The 23,484-nt window shown below is 50.2% G+C and overlaps 2 protein-coding genes and 1 pseudogene across 5 annotated transcripts in view; 1 reads left to right on the forward strand and 2 right to left on the reverse strand.

Annotated features, from left to right (window-relative positions):
* The window catches only part of Paqr5 (progestin and adipoQ receptor family member 5), a 31,310-nt gene extending 17,977 nt beyond the window's left edge, over nucleotides 1-13,333 (reverse strand). The window contains exons 1-2 of one of the 4 annotated variants that reach the window (XM_090321834.1): nucleotides 13,254-13,333; nucleotides 12,345-12,442 (exon numbers count right to left, since the gene is read on the reverse strand). In XM_090321834.1, coding sequence (XP_090177960.1) covers nucleotides 12,345-12,440 — 96 coding nt within the window. In that variant the 5' untranslated portion in view covers nucleotides 12,441-12,442; nucleotides 13,254-13,333. Of the gene's footprint in view, nucleotides 1-772; nucleotides 907-11,140; nucleotides 11,215-12,344; nucleotides 12,443-12,654; nucleotides 12,793-13,253 lie in introns of those variants that run through there. The other 3 variants (XM_090321832.1, XM_090321835.1, XM_090321836.1) reach the window with 3 other exon arrangements.
* Nucleotides 13,334-17,598: 4,265 nt separating this feature from the next.
* LOC150044157 (ribonuclease kappa pseudogene) lies at nucleotides 17,599-17,886 on the forward strand (annotated as a pseudogene).
* A 1,201-nt stretch (nucleotides 17,887-19,087) lies between these two features.
* The window catches only part of Glce (glucuronic acid epimerase), a 34,429-nt gene continuing 30,032 nt past the window's right edge, over nucleotides 19,088-23,484 (reverse strand). The window contains exon 5 of the mRNA XM_090321830.1: nucleotides 19,088-22,562. Coding sequence (XP_090177956.1) covers nucleotides 21,538-22,562 — 1,025 coding nt within the window. The 3' untranslated portion in view covers nucleotides 19,088-21,537. The remainder of the gene's footprint in view (nucleotides 22,563-23,484) is intronic.

Raw genomic sequence — 23,484 nt, forward strand, 5'->3', positions numbered from 1 at the left:
CCCCAGATCTCAGCCTCCTTAGTAGCTAGGATTACAGAAGGAAGCCACCAGCGCCTGGCTCTGATGCTGAGTTTAGTGAACTGTTTGCCTGATGGGGAATCATAAGTGCTTGGTAAAGAGCTGAGGAGAGGTATGGTCACCTCCTGGCACAACTCTCACCTTGAAAACAGGACTCTGCCTCAGCCCAAAGGAAGGAAACGAACAGGAAGCTGGCTGGCGCAGTGACCTGTTCTTTGCAATGAAATGGGAACCCAGCTTGTTACCACACACATACCCAGGATATCCCCTCGGGCCAAGGGAAGCAGACCCTGGGGCCCTTATACCCCAGGATGGCATCCTAGGACTAGTGCACAGAAGGTGGTGCAAAGGGACTGCTGGCTACCTTCCTGTCACCTGATCCAGGATGGGAGGCCTCCAGTGAGGCTTTTCAGCAAAGCCATGTTGAGGTGGTTGAAGGGGTCTGCTTCATCCCACAAACCTCTCTGCCCTGGCAATGGCTGTCAGCCTCCTCTTAGCAGTCTGAATCTGTGAACCAGCTAAAGATTTTGCCTTGGGAAAGGGCAATCTCAAGAGCGCCAGGATGGCTTCCTTTTGCAGGCTTCGTGAAGCACGAACAAGAGGCACCGGTTTCCACAAGAGCACCGGGGAGAGGAGGCTCATCAGGAAGAAAGGATCTGTGAAGAGCACACAAGCTATCCACAGCGCCACCTCCCCATGGCACACCAAGCCCTGGACACACCCCAGAAGTCACCAGCAGGAACTGAGCACTTACCTGCGGCACCTGCTCCATGCTAAAGAGCCTGGGGAGCTTCAGGCTCAACATCTTGATGCCCGGTGGGCCAGGCCGGTGGGGGACGGCCCCTGCCTCTCACCAGACCTCCTCAGGGCTTGGGCATCCTGGGTTCCCTGGAAGGGTCAACATGAAGACATCAGGTCAGCCTCTGCCAACACCTGCTGCATCCAGTCTCAGACATGGGCTTGCTAGGGATGGCAGAAGATGGCAGTTCTTCTCAACCCACCATAGAACGTTCCAGATGGCAGACCTTCACCCCAAGAACACCGGCAGGAGCGACTTTCCCTAGCATGGTGACCACTTTAACTGTATTCTTTTCTCCTTCAAAATCCTCAGGGATTTTGCTGAAAGCTACATGACGTGAAGGAGTACGGGGCTCACACCCTTATGCCGGTGGCTCACGCCTCTGTCATCCTAGCGACTCAGGAGGCTGGGATCTGAGGATTGCAACTTGAAAACCAGCTCAGATCTTTTTTTGCCCCAGCTGGCTTTGAACCACAATCCATCTTTAGAGCTCAGCCTCAGGAATAGCTTGGGTGACAGGTGTGAACCACCAATGCCCAACTTACAGCTGTTTTAATACAAGAACTTTTCCCAACTTTCCATGAAAAAAAATAACATCTACACTGAACCGCACAGAGTAGTTACCCCCTCCCCTTCCTCCTATCTTGGAGATGAATGTTCCAGATAGAAAAGGACCTGAACAAGGTCACTCAGCCAGGGCCTGGCAAAGTGAACATTAAACAAGGTTGCTAGGCAACCATGGGACACCACCCTGCCATAGAACCAGAAAGACTAGCAGCCCTACTCTGCCAAACCAAGGCCTGAGCCCACCAGAGGGGGGAAAAAAGACAGGCAGTGAGCTGAAGGAAGTGGACTCTACGCCTTAGCCAAATGGCTGTCAGTCTGGTTGCAGCCAGGGTCAGAAGCCTGTCTTGACACAATTCCAAACACCTTCAGGCAGCCCCCGTACCGTGACCAGGGCTTTTCTCAGTGTTGTCCAAACTGCAGCTCACAATCTGTCTCACCATCGCAAAGCTAATTCACTGAGCCATGACTAGTGTTTAAAAATAGAATGGCAGGGGAAACAGCAGAACACACTGTAACCAGAATGGGGCATAAAGATGAGCATCACTTTGGGGTATTTGTTCTGCCTATTATGTAAATCTTGTAATGTGACTGTATGAAGATCAAAGGGCCGGGAGTTTGGCCTAGTGGTAGAGTGCTTGCCTAGCATGCATGAAGACCCGGGTTCGATTCCTCGGTACCACATACATAGAAAAAAGCCGGAAGTGGTGCTGAGGCTCAAGTGGTAGAGTTCTAGCCTTGAGAAAGTCCAAGGACAGTGCTCAGGCCCTGAGCTCAAGCCCAGGACTGGGAAGAAAAAAAAAAGATCAAAGGCTTTCTGCTTACTGGCCACAGTGAAAAAATAAGTATGAAAATGTGTGCCAGGCCCACATCTGTAATCTCAGCTACTCAGGAGGCAGAGACTTAGTGATGACAGAAGCCAGCCCATGCAGGAAAGTCTGTGAAACTTTCTATTTGCCACCAAAAAGCCAGAAGTAGAGACATGGCTCAAGTGGTAGAGCACCAGCCTCCAGAGAAAAAGCTAAATGAGAGCTTAAGACCCTAAGTTCAAGCCCCAATACCAACACACACACACACACACACACACACACACACACACACCACCACCACCACCACCACCACCATCAACAGCAACAACAACACGTCCAACATGTCACAAGTCGCCTATTGGCTTTGTTACCATATGGCTAAGAGAGCTGAGGATCCAAGGTGACCAGTTGTCCCCAAGCCTCTCCTGATCCATTTTTACCCTCATGAGCACCCTGGATAGGTGGTGTTTGGAGAAGGCTTTTCAGAAGTGTGGCAGGAGGGAGAACCACAGGACTTGGACTTGGGACAGTTTGCAGCTTGGAGGGAGTAAGTCTACCTGTTTGTCTTTGGCATGAATACCTGCCAGGGCTGGGAAAGTTCCGTGAGAGATCAGATTGAACATAATTAACTCCTAAATGTGACACAAAATGCCTCAAGGTAACAGCTTGTAATAGCATGAGGTATGCCAGTGTGGCTTCGGGACCACACAGACCCCGTCCAGGGGAGGCACTGGGGGCTGCAGTACTGAGGGTCCCTAACCTGAAGTCCATGGAGGTATGTGTGTGACACATAGATGTCACCGAAGACGGCCACCGCTTGCATCAAATGCTCAGTGTTGTGTGCAAGCACCATCAGCCAGAGTAAAGCCACACCCAGGCGCCCTGGGCACCCTGGAGTCCCTGGCAGGAGGAAGCAGGGTTGGCTGCAGGTTCCCTAGTCAGGCGTGCCCATCCATGGATGCAAGGCATTCTCCTCTGCATGAGCCCCTTCTTGCTGCCAGCTTTGGAACCTGGCCAAGCAGGCTGGGCAGGGCCTGGTCTCTGCAAGATGGAGAAGCCGGTTCAACAAGCTGGTAGCCTGGCCCTTCCCTAGAGAAATCTCCTCACCCAGCAAGTCACTGTGGGCTGGAGAAGCACAGCCACCCACAACCTCTCCCCGGTATCACTTCACCTCATCTAGGCTTTGGGCCCTATTCCAAGCCACAGGTCCTCCTCCCATTCAGTCTCTGCTGCCTTTCAGACCCGGCACACTCCATCTCTTCCAGGAAGGCCACTTACTGGCTTGCTCTCCCCTGCATGGTCCCCCACTGCTGCACGGCTCACAGATCAGTGCTCTGGGCTCTGCTCCTTCACACTCTGGACCCTAGTCTCTGCCTTGCCTCAGAAGTGCCGTGTAAGTCACGCACACCCGCTTTCTATCTGGAGCACGGCCCACAGCCAGCAGCTTGGTGTGCAGGAATGGTCACACTAGCTTGATCTTACTTCAGTCTCTGAGTGTTTCAAGGGTGGCCCTTTGGATAGATTAGATTCCTGTGAGACAACATTTTATGTAAGAGACTCGAATCTGGCACCAGTGGCTCATGCCTGTAATCCTAGCTACTCAGGAGGCTAAGATCTGAGGATCCTAGCCAGACTTTGGTGATAAGACTTATCACCAAAAAGCCAAAAAAGCTAGATGCAGAACTGTGGTTCAAGTGGCAGAGCAGCAACCTTGAGTGGAAAAGCTAAAGGACAGTGCCCAGTGAAAGGGGCACTTCCCCTTCCCCAAAACCCATCCCCTCTAGGCATCTCCCATCTTCATGACAAAGGAGTACTTGACCCAAGGCTACTCAGGAAACTAAGATCTGAGGATCACGATTTGAAGCCAGTCTAAGCAGGAATGTCCATGAGACTCCTTACATATAACTCTCCCCTGAGAGATAAAAATCACAGGACAGAAGACTCCAGGATGAAGGACAGATGGGGCAAAACAAAACCAAGGGGGCAGGGAGAGGAGAGACTCAGGATTCCCATGTTTTGCATGGGCAGAATTGAGGGGTGGGGAATGGGCCTCGGTCTTTGAAGGTGAAAGTTGGCTTCAGGAATTGTGGACAGGGCTTAGGAGCCAGCCAGATGAAAGGTAAGGCAGCACAGTACAGAGCAAGGACAAGACTGAATTCAAATCTCAGTATTGTTTCTCCTTTTCCCAATCCCCCCACCCACCCCCACAAAACCAAATCTTCCTAGAAAGGGATAATTTCCCACCAGCTCTAAACCCTTTCAGGACTAGCCACTAGCTTGCACCAGTTTGCTATGGCATTAGGGGTCAGTGAAGGAATTAAATCTTTTTTAGGGGTGGGGAGGAGGTCAATCATCCAGCTGATGTAAATATTTACAGCTAGGCAAGCACTACACATCTGGACAGAGCAGGTGGCAGAGAAAAGCAGGAAAGGACCCAAGCCCAGCTGGGGAAGTGATCTTCCTCTATGTAACTTGGCTGGTAAAAATGTTACAGACCTGCAGTAACCAATGTGGAAGGGCAGACCTGCAGTTACCAGTGTGGAACGCAACAGTGTCGGGATAATGTCAGTCAAGGAAAGCAGATTGCAGGGCTGGGCAAATCTTGTATTACCAACCACATCAAACTGTTACATTTCACCACCGCTTGTATTTATGAACAGACAAAGCTATCCCCTGCCCCTTAAGTGTTGGCCAAAGTTCTTTGCAATAAGTAGCCAGCAGCAGGCCAGCCAATTCAGAGGTTACTTTTTCCCTGCTTCCATCTATTTCCTCAACACTGCAGGTGGCCCACAATGAGCACGAGGTGGAGGTGGCTGTGGTTGTCCTCTTATCCTCTGTGTCTGTCAACCCAGGAAGTGCAAACATGGGGCTTTCTTGTAACCCCATCTAGAGGGAAGTACGTTCAAACCCCCAAAACTGTTCAACTCCCCACTCCCCCCTCCCCCTCCCCACCCCCCCCATCTCTCCAAAGAAGACCTACCCAAAGTCTTTGAGGGGTTCAGAAAGGACAGACAGGGTAGGGGAAGGCTGAGGAGGGGGCAGAGTGGAGGGCTGTTTTTGGCAGAGAGGGCATAATGTCTCCTGGGGGAGCTGGGACTCAGAGCTGGGGGCCCACAGGCAGGTAGTAGCCAGGGTGGCCAGCTGGCCTTACGTCTAAACAGACAGGTGTGTGTGGGGGGGTTCAGTGGAGGTGGGTGTACAGGAAGCAGTATCCTCATGTGTATTCTGATTTGGGTGGATGTTCCAGAGTGAAGATCCAGGGAAATCATCTTCCCAGCGGGCCTCCTCTATTTGCATCCAACAGTTTTCCTTGGTGATCATTAACTGAGCTTCATCTTTTGGGCCTGAATGGGTGGGAGGGGGTGACTGTGACCTGCAGTGATCATCAACCAATAAACTAGTGGGTTAGCCATTTCAAGTAATCATTACCCAAAGATTGCACCATACAGGCCAATAGGAAAGATGTGGGGGCAAGGAGCTGGGAGGTAGAACTGGCAGAAGGAAGAGGAGGGGGGAGGAGCAGGGCCTGTGATCGGAGTGGGCCTGGGGGCTAGTAGGTGGGGCCTTGGGCAGGGGCGGGGCTTAGCCCAAGGGGCAGGGTCTGGTAGACAGGACCATTTGAGGGACCCTGTGGAAGATCGCCCCTCCATACACACATGGAGCCTGAAGGACTTAGACTTTTCCCACCCTGCACTCTGCAATCAGCTCCCTCTGGATGCAAGAACTTTCTGAGCCTCACTTTCCCCCCTCTGTAAAACAAGTGGTGCTGCCTTCAAATTCCGTTTAGTTCCCTAGCTTTCCTCTGAGGTCCCTGAGCAGCCACCTCTTTGGTGTGTCTGCACTGTGTGCCAGTGCTTGGTGCACAGTAGACTTCAATAAGCACCCAGGAGGTGTGCAACCAAGGGCAGCTGCTGCTCTGATCTTGTGCCCAGGGATAAGGCCTGGAGCCTGCAGGCCTACCAGCTTGCCTGAAGATGTCCCAGTGACCTGCTGGTTGTCCCAGGCATGCGATGTGGCTTCCTGATCAGGGATCAGAAGCTGCCCAGCACCTCTGCACCCACATCCCTCTCATCTGTTCAGATGGATGTCATTTTCTCCACAAAGCTGTGCCCCCCTCCCCCACCCCACGCCACAGCAATGGATCTCAATGAGGAATAGTTCTCCCAAGGGACAATGTCTGGTGACATTTTTAACTGCCACTTTAAGGGAGGAGGCATGACTAATGGCTTCTAAGTGTATAAAGCCAGGAACCCCAGTAAACCCCCAAACCCCCTGCAAATGAAGAACAGGTCTACAACAGAATCAATTGCTGTAAGATGTCACAGTGAGATGGAAATGCCATCTTGGGCCACCACGTCCTATGACATACATCTACAATTCCCTGCCACACCCTGTTGCCATTCAAAGTTTAACTGTGAAGCCTTTGGCCAAATTCCATAAGCTTGGTTTTAGGGCGTGAGTAAATGCATGCAAGTCTCTGCTCATAAATGATACTGATACAGGGCATCTGAGTTCAGAGTCAAGCTCAAGACACAGTCAAGTTCAGAGACAGAGCCGAGCTCAGAAACAGCGTCAAGTTTGGAAACAGTGTCAAGGTCAGAGATGGATTCAAGTTCAGAGATGACGACAAGGTCAAAGACAGATTCAAGTTCAGAGACAAAGTCAATTCAGAGATAGAGCCCAGCTCAGAGCCAGAGCACAGGGCTGGTTAGCAGGGCTGCCCTGGTGATTGACAGGAACTTTGAGTTTGTGGTACCAGGCCCAGCTTAGGGACTTCGTGGCAGTAGTTGCAGAAGTGTGTTTCACAACAATGAGTTGCGGTGTGAAAACCTGTTTGAAGGCTAAATTTTATGTTTTATGTGTTTTACTACCATAACAAAATGGCCAAATACCAGAGGGCACCTGCCTTCCCCACATGAAGTCACTGGGTGTGTCACCTGCCACCCTTCTGTGCCCCTCCTCCCCCCCAGCATGCACCCAGCCCAAGGGCCAGCACAATAATATCCTCCACTAGAACTAAGAATGAATTCTCCAAACGGGTCCTTCTGGAATATTCCAACTTAGGCTTAGAACAGTGACTTCTCTCTAAAATTCTTCAGCCACCCCCACACCCAGCCATGAAGCAACAGGCAGGAAGGAGTTCGGTGTATGCACAGTTAAGAATAAACAGAAGACGCAGCTTGCCATGTCTCTAAGCTGATTCACTTCCTGTGTCCCCCACTCCCAGGACAGGGAACAAGGAGCATGTAGAGATGAAGTCCCATGCTGGGCAGGGACACTGGATTTGTTCTGGAGATCCAGAGCAGGCCAGGACAGGAAAGTCCATGAGACTCTTATCTCCAGAGGGGTGATGGTTATTTAGACAAAATGTCCCCTCCCGGGACTTAGGGTTCACTCTATCAGGAGCATGGAATGGTACTGGGCTTGCATCAAGGTAAGGAGGCAGAGAGAACTCTCCCTGATAAAACCTGGCCTAGAGGAGAAACTGAGAGGGGAGAGGGAGCTAAACTTCGGGTCCCACCTTGAGAGATCCTCCCACATCTGTGATTTTCTCTCTCCTCTGCAGATGCCTTGCTACCATGCTGCTTCACCTCATCAGTGTCCAGAGCCACCCTGGCTCCTGAGGAGCCCCCACGGAGCCTCCGGCAGTGGCCCAGGTCCTGGCCACTGGTGTTACCTAGTACTAAGGAGCACTGACTCACGTGGGTATTTTTCCACAGCTGGGGCCCAGCCACCCAGTTGAGCCCTAAGGGATGGTGGCTGTGATAAGGAGGGCAGGCATAGGAATGCGCCAACCCCACCCATGGCTCAGGTCATGGCCTCCCTTGTTCCAGAAGTACACCCATACAGGGCTGGGGTAGGGTTGAGAGATGCAACTGGAAGCACTATAATGATCTCACACACACAGGAAGAGGCACCCACCCCTGGTCAGATCTTTAGGTAAAACTATTATCGCCTCACCTGCCCTGACTCCTTCCCCAACTTTTCCAAGCACACTTTGAAAACTCCTACCCATCCTTCAAGGCCCAACTTCTAGAGTACCCTCTTGCAACTCTGAGACTCAGCAAGTACACTTCTACCCTCATTTTTGGCAAACCATAAATGCCATGAATAAAGCAGCTTGGGGCCCGTGGCAGGGAAGTCCCCTAAGACTCCCCTAATGCCCTCTGGGACAGCCATATGCTTGGCCCAAGAGCTGGCTTTCTGGAGACAGATGGTCTGAAGGCTCAAGGCCAGGTAGCCCCTCATCCCTTTCTAGCCATACAGAGCAGGGGGTATGGACCAGGCTCTGATTCACTTGAGTCCAGCCAGGATTGGCAACAGCTCTGCCTCCACCAGTCATCCTCTCTCCTTGCTCCTTCTCACAGTCTGGATAGTGAGGAAGGGTGGAGTGGACGGGTCTATTTACCCCATACCTATTAACTAAACATCTACCACACTCAGAAAGCCCTGCCTACACACCGCACTGCCTAACATGGAGGACAGGTGACAAGCCATAATTAAACTAGATCAGAAAGCCGGGTGCCAGTGGTTCACACCTGTAATCTTAGCTATTTAGGAGGCTGAGATTTGAGGACAGGGGTTTGAGGCCAGCTCCAGCAGGTAAGTCTGTGTGACTCTTACCTCCGACGAACCACCAGAAAACTGGAAGTGGAGCTGTGGCTCTAAGTGGTAGAACACAAGCCTTGAGTTACAGAGCTTAGGGACAGAGCCCAGGGCGTGTGTTCAAGCCTCAGGACCAACACTCACACACACTCACACACACACACACACACACACACACACACACACACACACACACACGTATTTCAGCTACAAGAAAGGCTATGGAAGATGAAGCAGAGAACACAGCTCCCACTAGGCCTCAGGCTCCCACACTGTGGGGTCTGCACTGACCCAGCTGGCAAGGGTCCTTCACCAGGAAACAGATCCTACAAGCATAGGAGCCCTCAAGTCCTGGCTAAGTTGGAAGATTTCTTCCTAAGCAGGGCAGGCAATTCCAGGGCAGGGCCACGGAGCCATCTGTATTCCTGCACTGTTTCCCTTCTGCCTCTGGTAACACTGTGTGCTTCCTGCCCTGTGCCCTCTTCACGCTGTAAGGTGCCCTTCTCCTTACACAGGAACTGAGGGGTGTGTAAAAGCCCCGTTCAGGCGAAGAGATGGTTTGTATGTGCTGATATCAGGGCTTGAGTTCAGGGCCTGGGCACTGTCCCTGAGCTTTTTCATTCAAGGCTGGCACTCTACCACTTGAGCCACAGCTCCACTTCCAGCTTTTTTTTTTTTCTGATTAATTGGAGATAACAGTCTTATAGACTTTCTTGCCCAGCAGGCTTTGAATCTCAGTCCTCAGATCACAGCCTCTTGATGAGCTGGGATTGTAGGTGTGAATCACTGGTGCCTAGCTAGAGATGGTTTTTGATCAATAATTGCTTTCTGTTGACCTACTGTGTGCTCAGAATGAGGTCTATTCTGAGAATTATCAAGGAGTGCAGTAACTGCTGAAGTGGGGGGGATCATAACCCAACCAAGAAGCCAGGTAGGTGTCTTCTCCGTCTCTGTCTGTCTGTCTCTGTCTCTGTCTCTCTCCCTCTCTCTAACACACACACATACACACACACACAGAATCATCTCAGGTTTGTCTTTCAGAACACAGATTCCTTTGGATCGCTCATAAAATCATATAGAGCCAAGCGGCAGAGGCTCACACTTGTAAACCTAGCTACTCAGGAGGCTGGGATCTGTAGATCACAGTTCAAAGACAGCCTGAGCACAAAAGTCCCACCCACAAGCCAAAAAGGGAGCTGTGACTCAAGTGGTAGAGCATCAGCCTTGAGTGAAAAAGCTCAGGGACAACACCCAGGTGCTACGTTCAAACCCTAGTACCAACACACATACACACACACACACACACACACACAAATACAGATTCTCTGCTTCCTGGTTTGCATGAGAGGAAACTGAGGCAAGCAAATTCATTGCCTGAGTTGTGACCTCCACACAGCGTTGTGAGCAACACCAGGTCAGAAACATCCTAGGGACGTCAGGATGGCCTCCATCCCAGAATGGCCCACCCTGGGCACCACCCTCAGTGCAGAAGAAGCCTTCTGGTCTGAGAGAATGTGAGTTGAGTGGAGTCCACCACTGGACAAACTCCAGCAGCACTGCCCACTGGGAGAGCTCTGCACCAGCACTGACTTAACCTCGAGTCCTCTCCTGGGGTCTTCTGCACCTCCCACCTCACTCTCTGAACCACCCTGCCAGCTGCCACCTTAACCAGCCCAGCTCTGCTAGGACCCCAGATTCACCCCGCTACTTCTCTGTCCCTGAAGGAAGAAGGGCCATTCTCCGCCTCCCTCCCCTGAGGAGCTGAGCCCTCCCAACTTAAGAGATGGGGGGTGATGCCCTTTCTTCCCTCCCTATAGCCAGAGCAAGCTGAGGGGTCCCAGCCCACCCTTCTCCCCTCCTCTGGGGGGGGGCGCGGTGGGGAAGGAGGAGGACATGCGCGGGGGCGGGGTGGGGTAGATGGAGGCCGGGGACACAGACGACCTCTGTCCCCATTCCGCCTCGTCTCCCTTCCTGGGGGCTTTGGCAAGGGTCGGGAGACACAAACTCCTGCCGTGCTGTCCCCATGGAAGCATTTGTGTTGAAAGGGTCGGGGGCTCTCCCCTGGGACCGCAGCCCGGGGGTGCCTTGCGTGTCAGTCGGGAAGTTCCCAGGACTGAGCGCAGGGCCGGGGCCGGGGCGCGTGGACAGGGCACTTGGATGGGGCGCGGGGCCCGGGGCGCAAGGACCAGGCGGAGGGACGGGGACAGGGGACCGAGGACGGGGCGCGGGGACCAGGAGGGAGCATGGGGACCGGGGACAGAGGACGGGGCGCGGGGACCCGGAGGGAGCATGGGGCGGTTGCGGGGAGGGACGGGGGGTCCAGGCGGGGTCCGCCCTCGGTCACCTGGTCGGCGTCTCTCGTCCTGGGGCGCAGGGACGGGAGCGGCTCGCTGCGTCCTGGGCCCGGGCACCTGGCCGGCGACCGCGCCTCCCTTCGGTCCCGCCCCGGTTCCGCCCCGGTCCGCCCTGGCCGTTGGGGAGCCGGGCGGGGCGCGGCCCGGGGAGGAGCCGAGCGCAGGGGGCGGTGGGGGCCTTGTACCCCAGCGGCACCTCCGCAGCCACCGCCTCCTGTTCCTGCAGCAAGGCCCGCACCCCGGCCCTTCCCGCCCCCCACCACCCGCACCCCTGCAGCCCACCCCTGGCCCTTCTCCCTCTACTCCGCACCCCTACAACCCACCTGGCCTGTCCCCCACCCACCCTCAGTAGCCCACCTGGCCTGCAGGTACTCAGCACCTGCCCCTCAAAAAAATAATGCCTGAGTGGAACCAGAAAGAACAGAAAAACAACTGGTATGAAAGCCCAACAGCACCCCAAGTCCTCCCCGCTGGGGGGAGAGGTACCTAGTATATTGCCTTCTGTCACCCATTCAGTCCTGTGCTCTGGGGTCCTTGGTAGCCCCTGCTCAGGGTGGTGTCCCCAGCCCTAGCTTCTGGACACTATGACTCTCAGCCTGGTCCTCGGCCCCCTGAAGGACCCCCAGAAGACAAAAAGCAACCTAGATAGCAATTCCAGTTGTGGAAGGCTACTGCCTCCCCTCACCACCGCCCCAGGAGCTGGAGATCCACCCCTGGACAAAAGCCCTGGGTCTCCCAAGCCTTGCCCTGTTTGGGGGGAATTCATAGACTGTGGGAACGGCATGGATCTGGGTGTCCAGACACCTGGTCCAGTGGCCACAGATGGGATTCTGGGCTCTACTCTGCCCCCTGACACTTTCCCTGCTGGCCCTCTTCAGGTATCCTGAGTGTGGCTCTGGCACCTTACTCACTTTTCTGTGGCTGGAGTATGTATGTGAGTATATGTGTGTGTATGCATACAGTGTATGCATGCAATTCTAAGTCCATGTGTCTGCCTGTGTGCATGCATTTGAGTACCTGCATGCATGCCTATACATACTTGTGCATGTGTATTCCTTATAGGGAAAGTGGTAGCCATGCATGTATGCTTCATATATACAAGTAGGCAGCAGGCAGGCAGGCCACGGTCCCACGCAGAGCCCAGCAAGACAGTGACATTCTGGGCACCATCCTCCTCTCCCCCCCCACACACACCTGTAGCACTGGTGACACATAGTGGCCTCTGTTTCCTCTCTCTTGCCTCCAGTTGCCCTGTAACTTAACCAAAGATGCTCTCTGCGCACTTTTCATTGCTGTAAGGGAAGAACAGGGAAGTTGATGAGAGGAGGCCTGCTGGCCCACAGCGGCTCACACCTAAAATCCCAGCCACTCCACAGGCAGAGGGCTGGAAGGGTGAGGTTTGAGGCCAGCCCTGACAAAACACCAGAAAGCTGAGGTACACATCCACCATCACAGCTAAGTGGGAGGATCACGGTCTGAGGCTGACCAAAGGGTAAAAACTCACCACCCTATCTGAACAACAGCTAAAGCAAAACAGGGCTGGAGGCATGGTTCAGGTGGTAGAGCGCCTGCCACGCAAGCATGAGGCCTTGAGTCCAAAAACCCCAGTAGCACAGGTTTGGAGGCTGGAGGACTGGGCTGCCCCACTGATGTGACCTCCAGTGGGGGCCGCATGGCTTTGAGGTCACAGTGAGTGGAGCCTTGCTAGAGGCTGTCATGGTGAGACAGGGAGCCAGGGAGCCATTCAGAGGTCAGAATCACTGTTTTCTCACAGCCATTCTTAGAGACTAACCAGTACCCCAGGAGACCACATTAACCCCTCCCAGAGTAGCACGTAACACTCGCCCCACCCCATACACACACCAAGGTCTCTGATACCACAAGGTTGGCTGTTAGTCCCTGGGGCTGGGCTCGAGTGTTTCTTAAAGATGCTCTAGTTTAATTTTTTTTTAAATTTTGAGACAAGGTCTGGAGATGTAGTCCAGGCTGGTGCAGAGTCTGTGATTGGGCTGCCTCAGCTTCCCAAGTGTGGGGATTACAAGTGTATGCTGCCATGCCCAGGCAGCTTCTCTGGGGACTCTGACATGCAGGGAGTCTAGCTACCTCAATCTGTTTGATTCTTGGAGCAAATGGACAGCACCAAGGTCTGTCTACTTCCGCCTCCCCATCCACAATACCCTGGGTTGGATCTAGCATCTGCTGGAACACACATACAGGAATCTAAGTTGAACACCACAGCTCCTAATGCATCATAATGGCAGGTAGATTTTTCCCAGTAGCCACCGCAACTGCACTCACGGAATTACAGCTATCGCAGATACTGCTGGCTGCTTTCTGGGCATCTCCTTCGCCCGAGCCTGAGCAGGGGTCAGCTCAGGTAAATGGACAGGAGGTCATTCACTTGGGACAGCCTCTTCTTCAGGACAGGCATGGCCAGGGGAGCCTAGAGGCTTCCCTGACTCCTTCCTAGTTTCCACGTACCCATGCCGAGCTCTGCTTCAAGAGCTGCAAACATATTCATCATCACCCAGCTAGCACCCTTCTCTGAGGATCAATGAAATGGCTCCACAAAAGGACATGTGCTTTGAGCAAGGCTATAGCCTGGTATGGAACAGTGGACACAGAAGCCAAGAGTCCAGTTCTGGAGCCACCAGTAAGAAGCAGAGCATACTGAAAGCTAATGGGGCCACTATAGCCCAGGACAGCACCTGGGTACCGTGCTGGCATAGTACCAAATTCTACCGACTGGAGATGTGTGCATGTGCAAAAGCTGAAGGAAAAAAGAAAACAACACCTGTGTCAGGCATGATGGGTGGTACTTTTAAAATTTCTTAATAGTGTTTGACGTTTGCTGCAACATAATAACTCATTTAATCAGTCCTGGGTTCAGGGGAGGCCCTAGAATACACCTGCTCACATAAGCATAGCTTTGAAAGCTATGTCATGCCTGTCATCCTAGCTACTCAGGAGGCTGAGATCTTAGGATCGAGGTGCAAAGCCAGCCCAGGCAGGAAAGTCATTGAAACTCTTATCTCCAATTAACCATCGAAAAACGAGAAGCAGAACTGTGGCTCAAGTGGTAAGAAGCACTGGCCTTCAGCACAAAAGCTCCGGGACAGCGCCTAGGCCCTCTGTGGCCTCCTGTACTTCTGGGGGGGGGTGATAATATATTTTGCACACTGTGTGTGTGTGTGTGTGCGTGTGTATGCTGATACACACGCTCAGGGACTGAGGGCTGTCCCTAAGCTTTTTCACTTAAGGCTGTTGCTCTACCTCTTGAGCCACAGCTCCACTTCTAGCTCTTTGTTGATTTATTGAAGACTCGTACAGATTTTCCTGCTTGGGCTGGCTTTGAACCGAGATCCTCAGGTATCTGCTTCCTGAGTAGCTGCGATAGTCGTGAACTACTGGCACCTAGATACTCTTGTCCATTTTTAAGGGATGGATGATGTACCTCTGTCCAGAGCACTGCCATTTATCGGGCTTGAGTAGTCAAACTGCTCAGCCTTGGATGGTGTTCTCATCCATGCGTTCCAAGACTTCCTTGGGTAGCTTCTGCTCGTGTGTTACTGCAATCCTGTTTCTTCTTTAGAGGAATATCTGTCCAAATGCTTTTCCCATTTAAAAAAATGAGTTATTTCTTTTCTTCTTGAGTTTTTAAAATTTTATTTTATTGTCAGGATATTCTTGAGTTCTTTGTGTAGTGTGAATGTATGTCCTTTGTCAAGTACATGGGTTTGTTTTTTGCTTTGACAATCCTAGGGCCTGAACTCAGGGCTTGGGCACTGTCCTTGGGCTTTCTTAAAGAGACCACTCTACTACTTGAGCAACAGCACCACTTCTGGCCTTTTCTGTGTGTGTGATACCTTCATGCATGCTAGACAAGCACTCTACCAGTAGTCCACACTCCTGGCCCTGGCCCCAAATATGTGATTTTAAACTATTTCCTCCCACCCTCTATACTGACTGGGTTTCATTTGTTGGAAACTTTTTGCATTTTTTTTTTTTAGTATCTGATTTTTTTTTCAGATGTGTGTTTTTGGTATCTAAAACCTCCTTTCTTAACCCAAGGTCACAAATGTCTTATGAATCTTCTAGGAGCCTGGAGTAAGTTTTCATTTTATACATGGAGCTGGGATCCACTTTGAGCTAAATTTTGTGTAAAATGTAAGGCTGAAACTAGACATCCAGTGGATGTCACCCACTCAGTCACAAGGGAGCAGGCCAAGGTCCACTCAATGCATCCACATTTACTAAGATGGAGGCAGGCCTGGGATCTGCAGGTCTTCCCTGAATCCGATGCTCTGGGGTGGAACACTTTGTTAACCACTGATCTCCCCATCTGAAATATGGCAGTAAGGATGCAGGCCTGGCTGGCTTACCTCAAGAGCTGTGGCAGCAGTTTGGTGATTCGGGTTGAGACAAGTGGTGGGTGCTATGCAGCACAGACACAGACCCATAGATGGATGGATGGATGGATGGATGCATACATGCATGCATAGTTGCATGTATGGATGGATGCATGGATGTAGGAAGTCTTCATGCATTGCCTCCAGGAGCTGTGTCTCTGCAGAGCCCCTGGAGGAAGCTGCAGCAGGATCTGCACTGGAAGGAAGATACTGAGATACTGAGATACTGGAAGGACTCAGAAGAAGTGGGAAGAGTGCTGGGAACAGGTAGGAGGACAGCCAGAGGCTTTCTGCCAACTGGCCCCAGCCTCAACTCCATGTGTGCTCTGCCCAGCAGGTGGCGCCTGAAAGTCCTGCTTGGAGCTCTCAGAGCTCCATTTTGGGGCTGCAGGAGCCTGAGGCTCTGGGCTGGAGGACACAGGAGCTTGGGGCTGCCTGGAAAAGTGACCACTGCTGAGCCTGAGAGCATGAGCAGGCCTGGCGGGAACCATCCTAGCTGGCCTCGGCCTTCTGTGACACCTGTTCCAGCTATGTGTCTAGCATATGACTTAAAAAATTAATTTACTATATTGCTATTCTAGAAATGATGTGCAGAGGGTTTACAATCACGTGAGTCAGTGTCTTCTGTTCCATCATTCTCTCCCAGTCTCTCCTTCCTGTCTCCACTCATGAGTTGTATGGATCACTTTCATCAGTGTCCAGGGAGCTCCAGTGCTGCACTTTTCACTGTTTCCCTAGACTTCTATACCCTCCTCCAACCCTTCTGAAGATGTACGCTTGAATATACCATACACAAGGTAAAGACAGAATCATCAAACACTACAAAAAAATAAGTCTCATTTCCATATCTTGGAATTCATTTCTGTGTGTACATTTTTTTCCACACTGTCCTTAGACTTTCTCAAGGCCAGAGCTCTACCACTTGAGCCACAGCACCAGTTCCGGCTTTTTTCTATGTATATGGTACCAAGGACTTGAACCAGAGTCTTCATGCATGCTAGGCAAGCACTCTACCACTAGGCCAAACTCCCAGCCCTATGTATATTATTTTATATAAATATGAAGAGGTATTTTAGGCATTGCGCCTTTGTGATTCTAAGAATATCCTCTTTTGGTTTCAATGTGTGTATATCTAGATTCCTGCAGAATTTGTCATAGCTCAGTGCGTTTAAATCTAATTTCCGCATAAAGAACATGTACCATTTGTCTCTGAGTTTGGCTTCCCTCACTTAACATTAGTTCTCGTTCCATCCATTTCCCTGCAAATGACAGTATTTTATTCCCATGGCTGTGTAAAATGCCATTGTGTACAGGTACCATGTTGTTTTGGATCCACTCACCTATTATGGGGCATTTGGGCTGTTTCAGTATCTTGGCTATTGTGAATAGTGCAGCAATGAACATGGATGTGCAGGTGTCTTTAAATCCTGGCTCATGATGCCCAGGGTAGATGCACAGGAGTGCTTATGGCTGGGTTGTAGGGAGGATCTACATTCCAGTTTTTTGAGGAACTTCCAGACTGCAGTCCAGAGTGGTTGGACTAGGTTACATTCCCACCAACAGTGCAATAGGGTTCCTTTCCTCCCACATCCCTGCCAACATTTCACAATGTTTGCCAGTCTTATTGGGGGCAGGATGAAATCTCAACTGTTTTAAATTTGATTTGCATTTCTTTTATGGTCAAGGATGATGATGAGCGTGTCCTCATGTGTTTCTTTGCCATTCTTCCTTCTTCTAAGAAGTCTCTCCTTAGCTCCCTTGTCCATTTAGTGGTTGGCTTTGTTAGATGTGGGAGGGGTTTCTTGAGTCAGTGTCTTCTGTTCCCTCATTCTCTCCCAGTTGATTGGCTGTCTTTCTACTTCAATAACTATGTTCTTAGCTGTACAGAAACATTTTATTTTGATGTAGTCCCACTTGTCAAATCTCCACTATCTGTTGTGCCCCTGGGACTCTCTTCAAGAAGTTTCTACCTTATCAGGGGCTCCCTCGCCACCTCTACCTTTCCCTTCACCTTCAGGAGTCCCCCCCCCCCCCCCGCCATGGCAACGCTCCTGTGCTGTAGACCCAAACTGGCAGCCTGCAGCATTGTCCTCCGTGCCTGGGGAGTAATCATAATGCTCAGGATATTTTCCAATGTCCATTCTGCTGTGTTAATTGAGGATGTCCCATTCACGGAGAGATTTTGAGAACGGCCCACAGAAAATATACAGCCTTTATGAGCAAGTCAGCTACAACTGCTTCATCGCCTCGGGTCTCTATCTCCTCCTCGGAGGATTCTCTCTGCCAAGTTCTACTCAATGAAGCGCAAAGAATACATGGTGCTCTAGAGCACGCTCCGTCTCCCCACTCCAGCCGCCTCTATTTAAGCATTCCCAAGCCCTCCAGGGAGGAGGGTCTCTATACCTATAAGTTCTGTCTCTCCTTCTTTCTCTGCAGGAGTTGCAGAGTTTCAGGTGAGTAGAGGTCTTTGATGCACCTTAAATTGGTATCCATGCTGGGTGACAAACAGGGATCCACTATAGTTTCTTGAATATGGATGCCAAGTTTTCCCCAAACCAGTTGAAGAGGCTAGTTTTTGCTGTCTCTGGCCCCGTTATCAAATATTAAGTGTAAGGCTTTATTTCTGGGCCTTCTATTTCATTGATCTTTGGGTCTATTTTTGTGCCAGAATCAAACTGCTTTTATTATGGCGTAGTAGTTTGAGGTCTGGCATTGATACCACCCACATTGCTTTTCCTTTTTTTTTTTTTTTTTGGCCTAGAATTGCTTTCAGTATTCTAGGTCTTTTGTTGTTCCATATGAATTGTTTTCTTTATCTTGGTAAAGAATGTCATTAGGCTTTTGATGGGGATTGCATTGGGCTTGTGTATCCTTTTTGGCAGTATGGCCATTTTCACATTGATTCCAGCTATTCACGAACATGGAAGGTCTTCCCATTTCCTGGTGTGTTTTCCCTGATTTTTATAGGTTTTGCTATAAAGATCTTTTATGTCTTTGTTTAGGTTGATTCCTAGGCATTTTACTTTTTTGAGGCTATGGTTTTCATGTTTTCTCTTTCTGCTTCTACACTGTTAGCATACAGAAAGGCTACGGATTTTTGTGGGTTAATTTTCTATGTTGGAGCTTGGGGATGGAGTTTTTTGGGTCTTTTAGGTATAGATCATGTCATCTGCAAAGAGGTAATTTTATTTTCTTCTTTCCCTCTTTCTGACCTTATTATTCAGGCTAGGAATTACAGAACTATATTGAGGAGGAGTGGAGTGGACATCCTTAGCAGATGATTTTTCATGACATTGCATTTTATAGTTCACTGGTCCCTTGCAGAATTTGTCTTTCTCCTCCTGCTGGGACTTGAACTCAGGGCCTTCTGCTTGTGAGACACTCTACTAATTGAGCAGCTGCCCCTACGTGTCAGACGCTCACTTCTCTTGGCCTGACATAAACAGGTTTGCTATCAAAATGGCCAGAAACCTGCTTGCTGACTCAGTCTTAGAATGAGAGGAAAAGAAATAGCCAGGCACATTCCTTTTAAGATAGAAACTTTATTTTACAATTTTATAAAGCAGCTTTACATTAAGCACAATTCATTTACTTTGTATAGAAACAAAATACCTTTCCATCTGCAAAAAAATCAAGTTTTGCCGCATATAAAACTAACATGTGCACATTGTGCTTCAACTGCAAAGTCTGTACAGCGTTACACAGGACCTCCCTTGGAGAAGGGTGTCATGTAAACATTTATTGCATATTTCACACATGGTGTACAGCCCACATGTATAGTGGAGGAGAAAGACAAATGACAGGATGCTGGGACCACAACTCCCATGAAAAGTGCACGCTGCCAAGAGGATGCCCGCTGCACAGGGGCTGTGCTGTCACCTCTGCACCCCTGGCACACCCTAGCGCTTCTTGGCTGAAGCCTTATATACAGGAACTCCAAAAGGGTCAGGCTTGACCTTGATCTGGAAACTTTTGGTTGGTTGAGCAACTCAAGTGGCAACCAATTTAACAGCAAAGGTAAGAGAACAAAACCAACACCTATAAAGACAATTTGAAACTAAACTTTCAAGTACCCTCCCCAGTCTTCCTAAACTCAAAATAAGTAAACATTTTCCATGGTTTAAAACCCTAGACAGTGCTATAGTTGTCAAGGGGAAAGTGCAGATGGTCCCAGGTGGCATCTCTCCTTGGAGGCCTTGCTCACCTATAGGTAACTGCCTTGCACAGGTGGACTTAGGGACATCTGTGGGACCTCAGCGTTTCAATTGGCTCCATGATTCTAAATGTCCTCAAGTGCCCACAATGCCCCCTGGGGATGGAAGACAAACCAAGCTGCTACTGAGATGTGGAGGGCAGTGTTAGACGAGCAGCAGCCCTTCCCCTCCCCCTCCCCTCCCCTCCCTTCTTCAGCTCAGGACCGTGGGATTAAGGCACTGGTGTGTCCCAGAGTAGGACCACAGTGTTCTCGCCAGCTCTCCTCCTATGAAGACCAGCATGCAAACACAAACAAGTCTGGACCCGCTAAGTAACAGGAGGGCATTCATCTGAATTGTCGGCACTAAAAAATAGGGGAGGCCCTTGCCTTTATTACTGAGACAAGACATATCTGATACTTAGATGTTGGGATGTCGAAAGTATGAGAACTGCAGAGGCGAACAGACAGGGAGATATAACACCCACAGCTGTCGTAGGGAAAGTGAAGAGTTGGGGGTCATAGAAATTGGGAACCAAAGATTTTTTTTTTACTGCCAGCTTAAAAATCATTTCCGGTGCTGAGTGAATTTTCGTAATCCTGCCCCCTTTGAGGCACATGTATTCTGTGTCCGTATTGCAGACATGTACGTTCTGTTGTACAACAGCATGGAGGCAGGAAGGGCACTGGTTCTTCTGAGTCTGGCCAGGCCCTCATGTGGGGGCTCATGTGTTTCCCAGCTGTATGTTAGTACGGGGTTCGTGTTTCCAGGCTGAACATTACACATTACTAGGTGCCTGAAATCCTATGGGAAATCTGTCTGGGGCTCAGCAAAGACCTTACCAGACAGGAACAGCAGCATCTCTTCCGAACAGCTGGAATAATTCAAACTAAGATTTCAAGGTACAGTGACAGAGCCCCAGTGGCTCCGTGCGGGGGAGGAACCCCGGTGGAACTGGGATGTATGTAACATTTCACCAGGCCTTTATTCAGTGTGCGGAGAGGGGTCAAAATAGAACACGATGGTAGGCCTGAAATCTCTAGATCCTTCCCGAATGTAGGTTTGTAGTCAATATTCTACATCATGTCCCCAGAATAGACAAAACTCTCAAAGAGAAGGCAAAATACAAAAAAAAAAAAAAAACAACCCACAAAAACCAAAAATCATCAAATGGGTGGCGGGAGGGACAGGTTGATTATCATACTTTCACTGATTGTAGATCAAGTTTCATAAACAGAGCATTTCTATGACTTCTTGTGCGGTCAATAAGTTTCATTTTAGTTGTGCTTTACATACTGTGAAGCCTAAAGACTGGGTGTGTTTAATTTACACACATCGAGAAAACCATAATGCAAAATAGTCTCCATATGTATCAAATTGAACAAATGCAGCAAATGCCCATTCACCTCTCAGAAATGAGTCTAGAGAAAAGAAATAGCTTTTAAAAAGTTGAGCACAGTCCACTATCCAGGATACAAGTACACACTGACTGTATTACAGCACATAATTTTTTAAACGTCTGCTTCCAATATAAATATAAATAATCACATCTGAAAAGTGCTCCGCATGGAGTACGGATGAGCCAGCAGCTCACCAGGGCTGCTCACCGTTATTCATCCTCTGCAGCCCGTGATGAGCAAGGCATCCCAAGCATTCCTGCTCTAAATGCCACCTGCCTACTGCGGAGCACGCACAACTGTCTCAGGCCTGGAGCAGGGCTCCCCAGGCCTGATGCACGGCCTGTGGCTTCTGGTTCCAAGGCTGACCATGGTTTGGTTGTTGGCGTTAATTGTGCTTTGCCCTGCCACCTTTGAGGTAGCTCTTCCACCTCCGGGCGAACTCCCTGAAGACGGGGGCGTCGTCCACGGTGCTGAGCAGCTGCAGCTGGTTGATGTGGGTGGTGTGGTAATCCCAGCGGGCCAGGTTGGGTGCGACGCCCAGCATGAAGTGCCGCAGGTCGTAGATGGTCCCTGAGCCTGTGTCGTACAGGGGCAGCATGGCCTTCAGGGACTCCATCCCACGCTGGTACAAGGTCGCTGCTTCTTTCCCAAGCGTGTCCCCTGCAGTCTCCTTCAGGTCATACAGCCCAATTAAGGAGTACATAAAGCCATTTAAGACAAAGGAGCTAGGTGAGGTTGGGTATTCCTCATACCAGTCATGTTTGTTCATGAACACGGCTTTGACGCCACGCTGCTCTGATGGGAACTTGTAAGGGGCGGTAGCCCGTAAAGCTGAACTGAGGAATACCTGGTCTTTTGTTAACAGATAGGCCCTAACAAGTGTAGAGATGGCTTGCCCCTGCGCCATCGCAGAGTACCACCCGGGCTCTAAAGACTTGAACCCTTCCCCTAGCTTCCGGGTCACCATGATGGGCCACCCACCCTTCTCGTCCTGGTTCCTTACCAGCCAGTCACTGGCGGCAAAGAAGGCAGCCATGTGGGCGGTGGTGGAGATGGTGATGTTGTCCAGAAAGCCCTTCCCCTTTGCAATCAACCGCACAACCTTTCTGGGCATTATTTTGGTTGGCTTGACAGCTTTTGTGTTGGAGAGCCCCACTCCTTTCCTGAGGTCGGTGACTAAGTCTCTGGTGACTGTGCTCCACGAAGTTCTGGGCCCGATGCCATAGTAGATGTCCTTTTCTTTAAAAGCAATGAGTTGGGTATTTGAGACGTAATGGACAGTGAAGAGCTGGCCCTTCTCGGTGGTCTCTAGAACCACAGATATGCTCCCATTCGTCAGGAACTTGAGGTCAAATGAAATAATAAAGTCTTTTGTGTTTCCCAGCTGCAAGGACACACCGTCACTGGCTTCTAAAGAGAACATACCAACAGGACTGGTGAGGGGGAAGTGCTTCCAGACTTGAGGTCTAGCTGCAGTGTGTCCTTGACAAATATGGACCATGCAAAATTAACACCTGAGAATTCTGTGTTATCAGATTCATAAACATTTTTATTTCACTAAGTTAACCACAAGTAAAGTACTGACACACAGAAAAGGATTCAGAGAAAGTGACTAAACTACTACTGATTAAAATTTCTATTCTAAGCCAGATGACAATTAGAATTCTAGCTATTTAAGAGATCTTTCAGGAGAAAGACCTCTGATCCTCAAGAGATGTGAGGATCATGGTTCAAAGCCAGCCTAGGCAGGAAAGTTCATTAAGACTCCTATCTCCAAATAACTACCAAAAAGCCAGAAGTGGAGGGGTGGCTTGAATGGTAACAGCACTGGCCTTGACTGAAAAATCAAAGGGACAGCACCCAGGCCCCGAGTTCAAGCCCTAGTACTGGCACACACACACACACACACACACACACACACACACACACACACACACACACACACACACACACACACACACACACACACACACACACCTTTTCTAGTGCTAATAGAAGCCAACCAATCACTGATGACCCTGCCACCTTCCTATAAGAATAAATGCAAAGCTCATAGCACTAGAAACAAGACAGGTTCCAGAAAGAAGGTATTTCCAACTGCTATCTAGCATTTAATGTTACTCCATTCCAAGTGCTATCTCACTTAAAACTCCAATTCCCAGAGTTATGTTTGTGCACACCAAGGCCTGGATAAAAAGCCTGCCTCTGCAGTACTTGTACTTAGGAAGTTTGTGAATGAAATTTCTGGAAGTTAGCCAGTGGGCTCATGTACAAAAGAGAAAGGGGAAAAGAAAAGCATAGGGCTTGAAGTTTAAAACTAGACTGAATGAAC

Source organism: Megascapheus bottae, chromosome 30 (assembly GCF_031878675.1).
Source record: "Megascapheus bottae isolate mThoBot1 chromosome 30, mThoBot2.hap1, whole genome shotgun sequence".
Classification (NCBI taxonomy): Eukaryota; Metazoa; Chordata; class Mammalia; order Rodentia; family Geomyidae; genus Megascapheus; species Megascapheus bottae.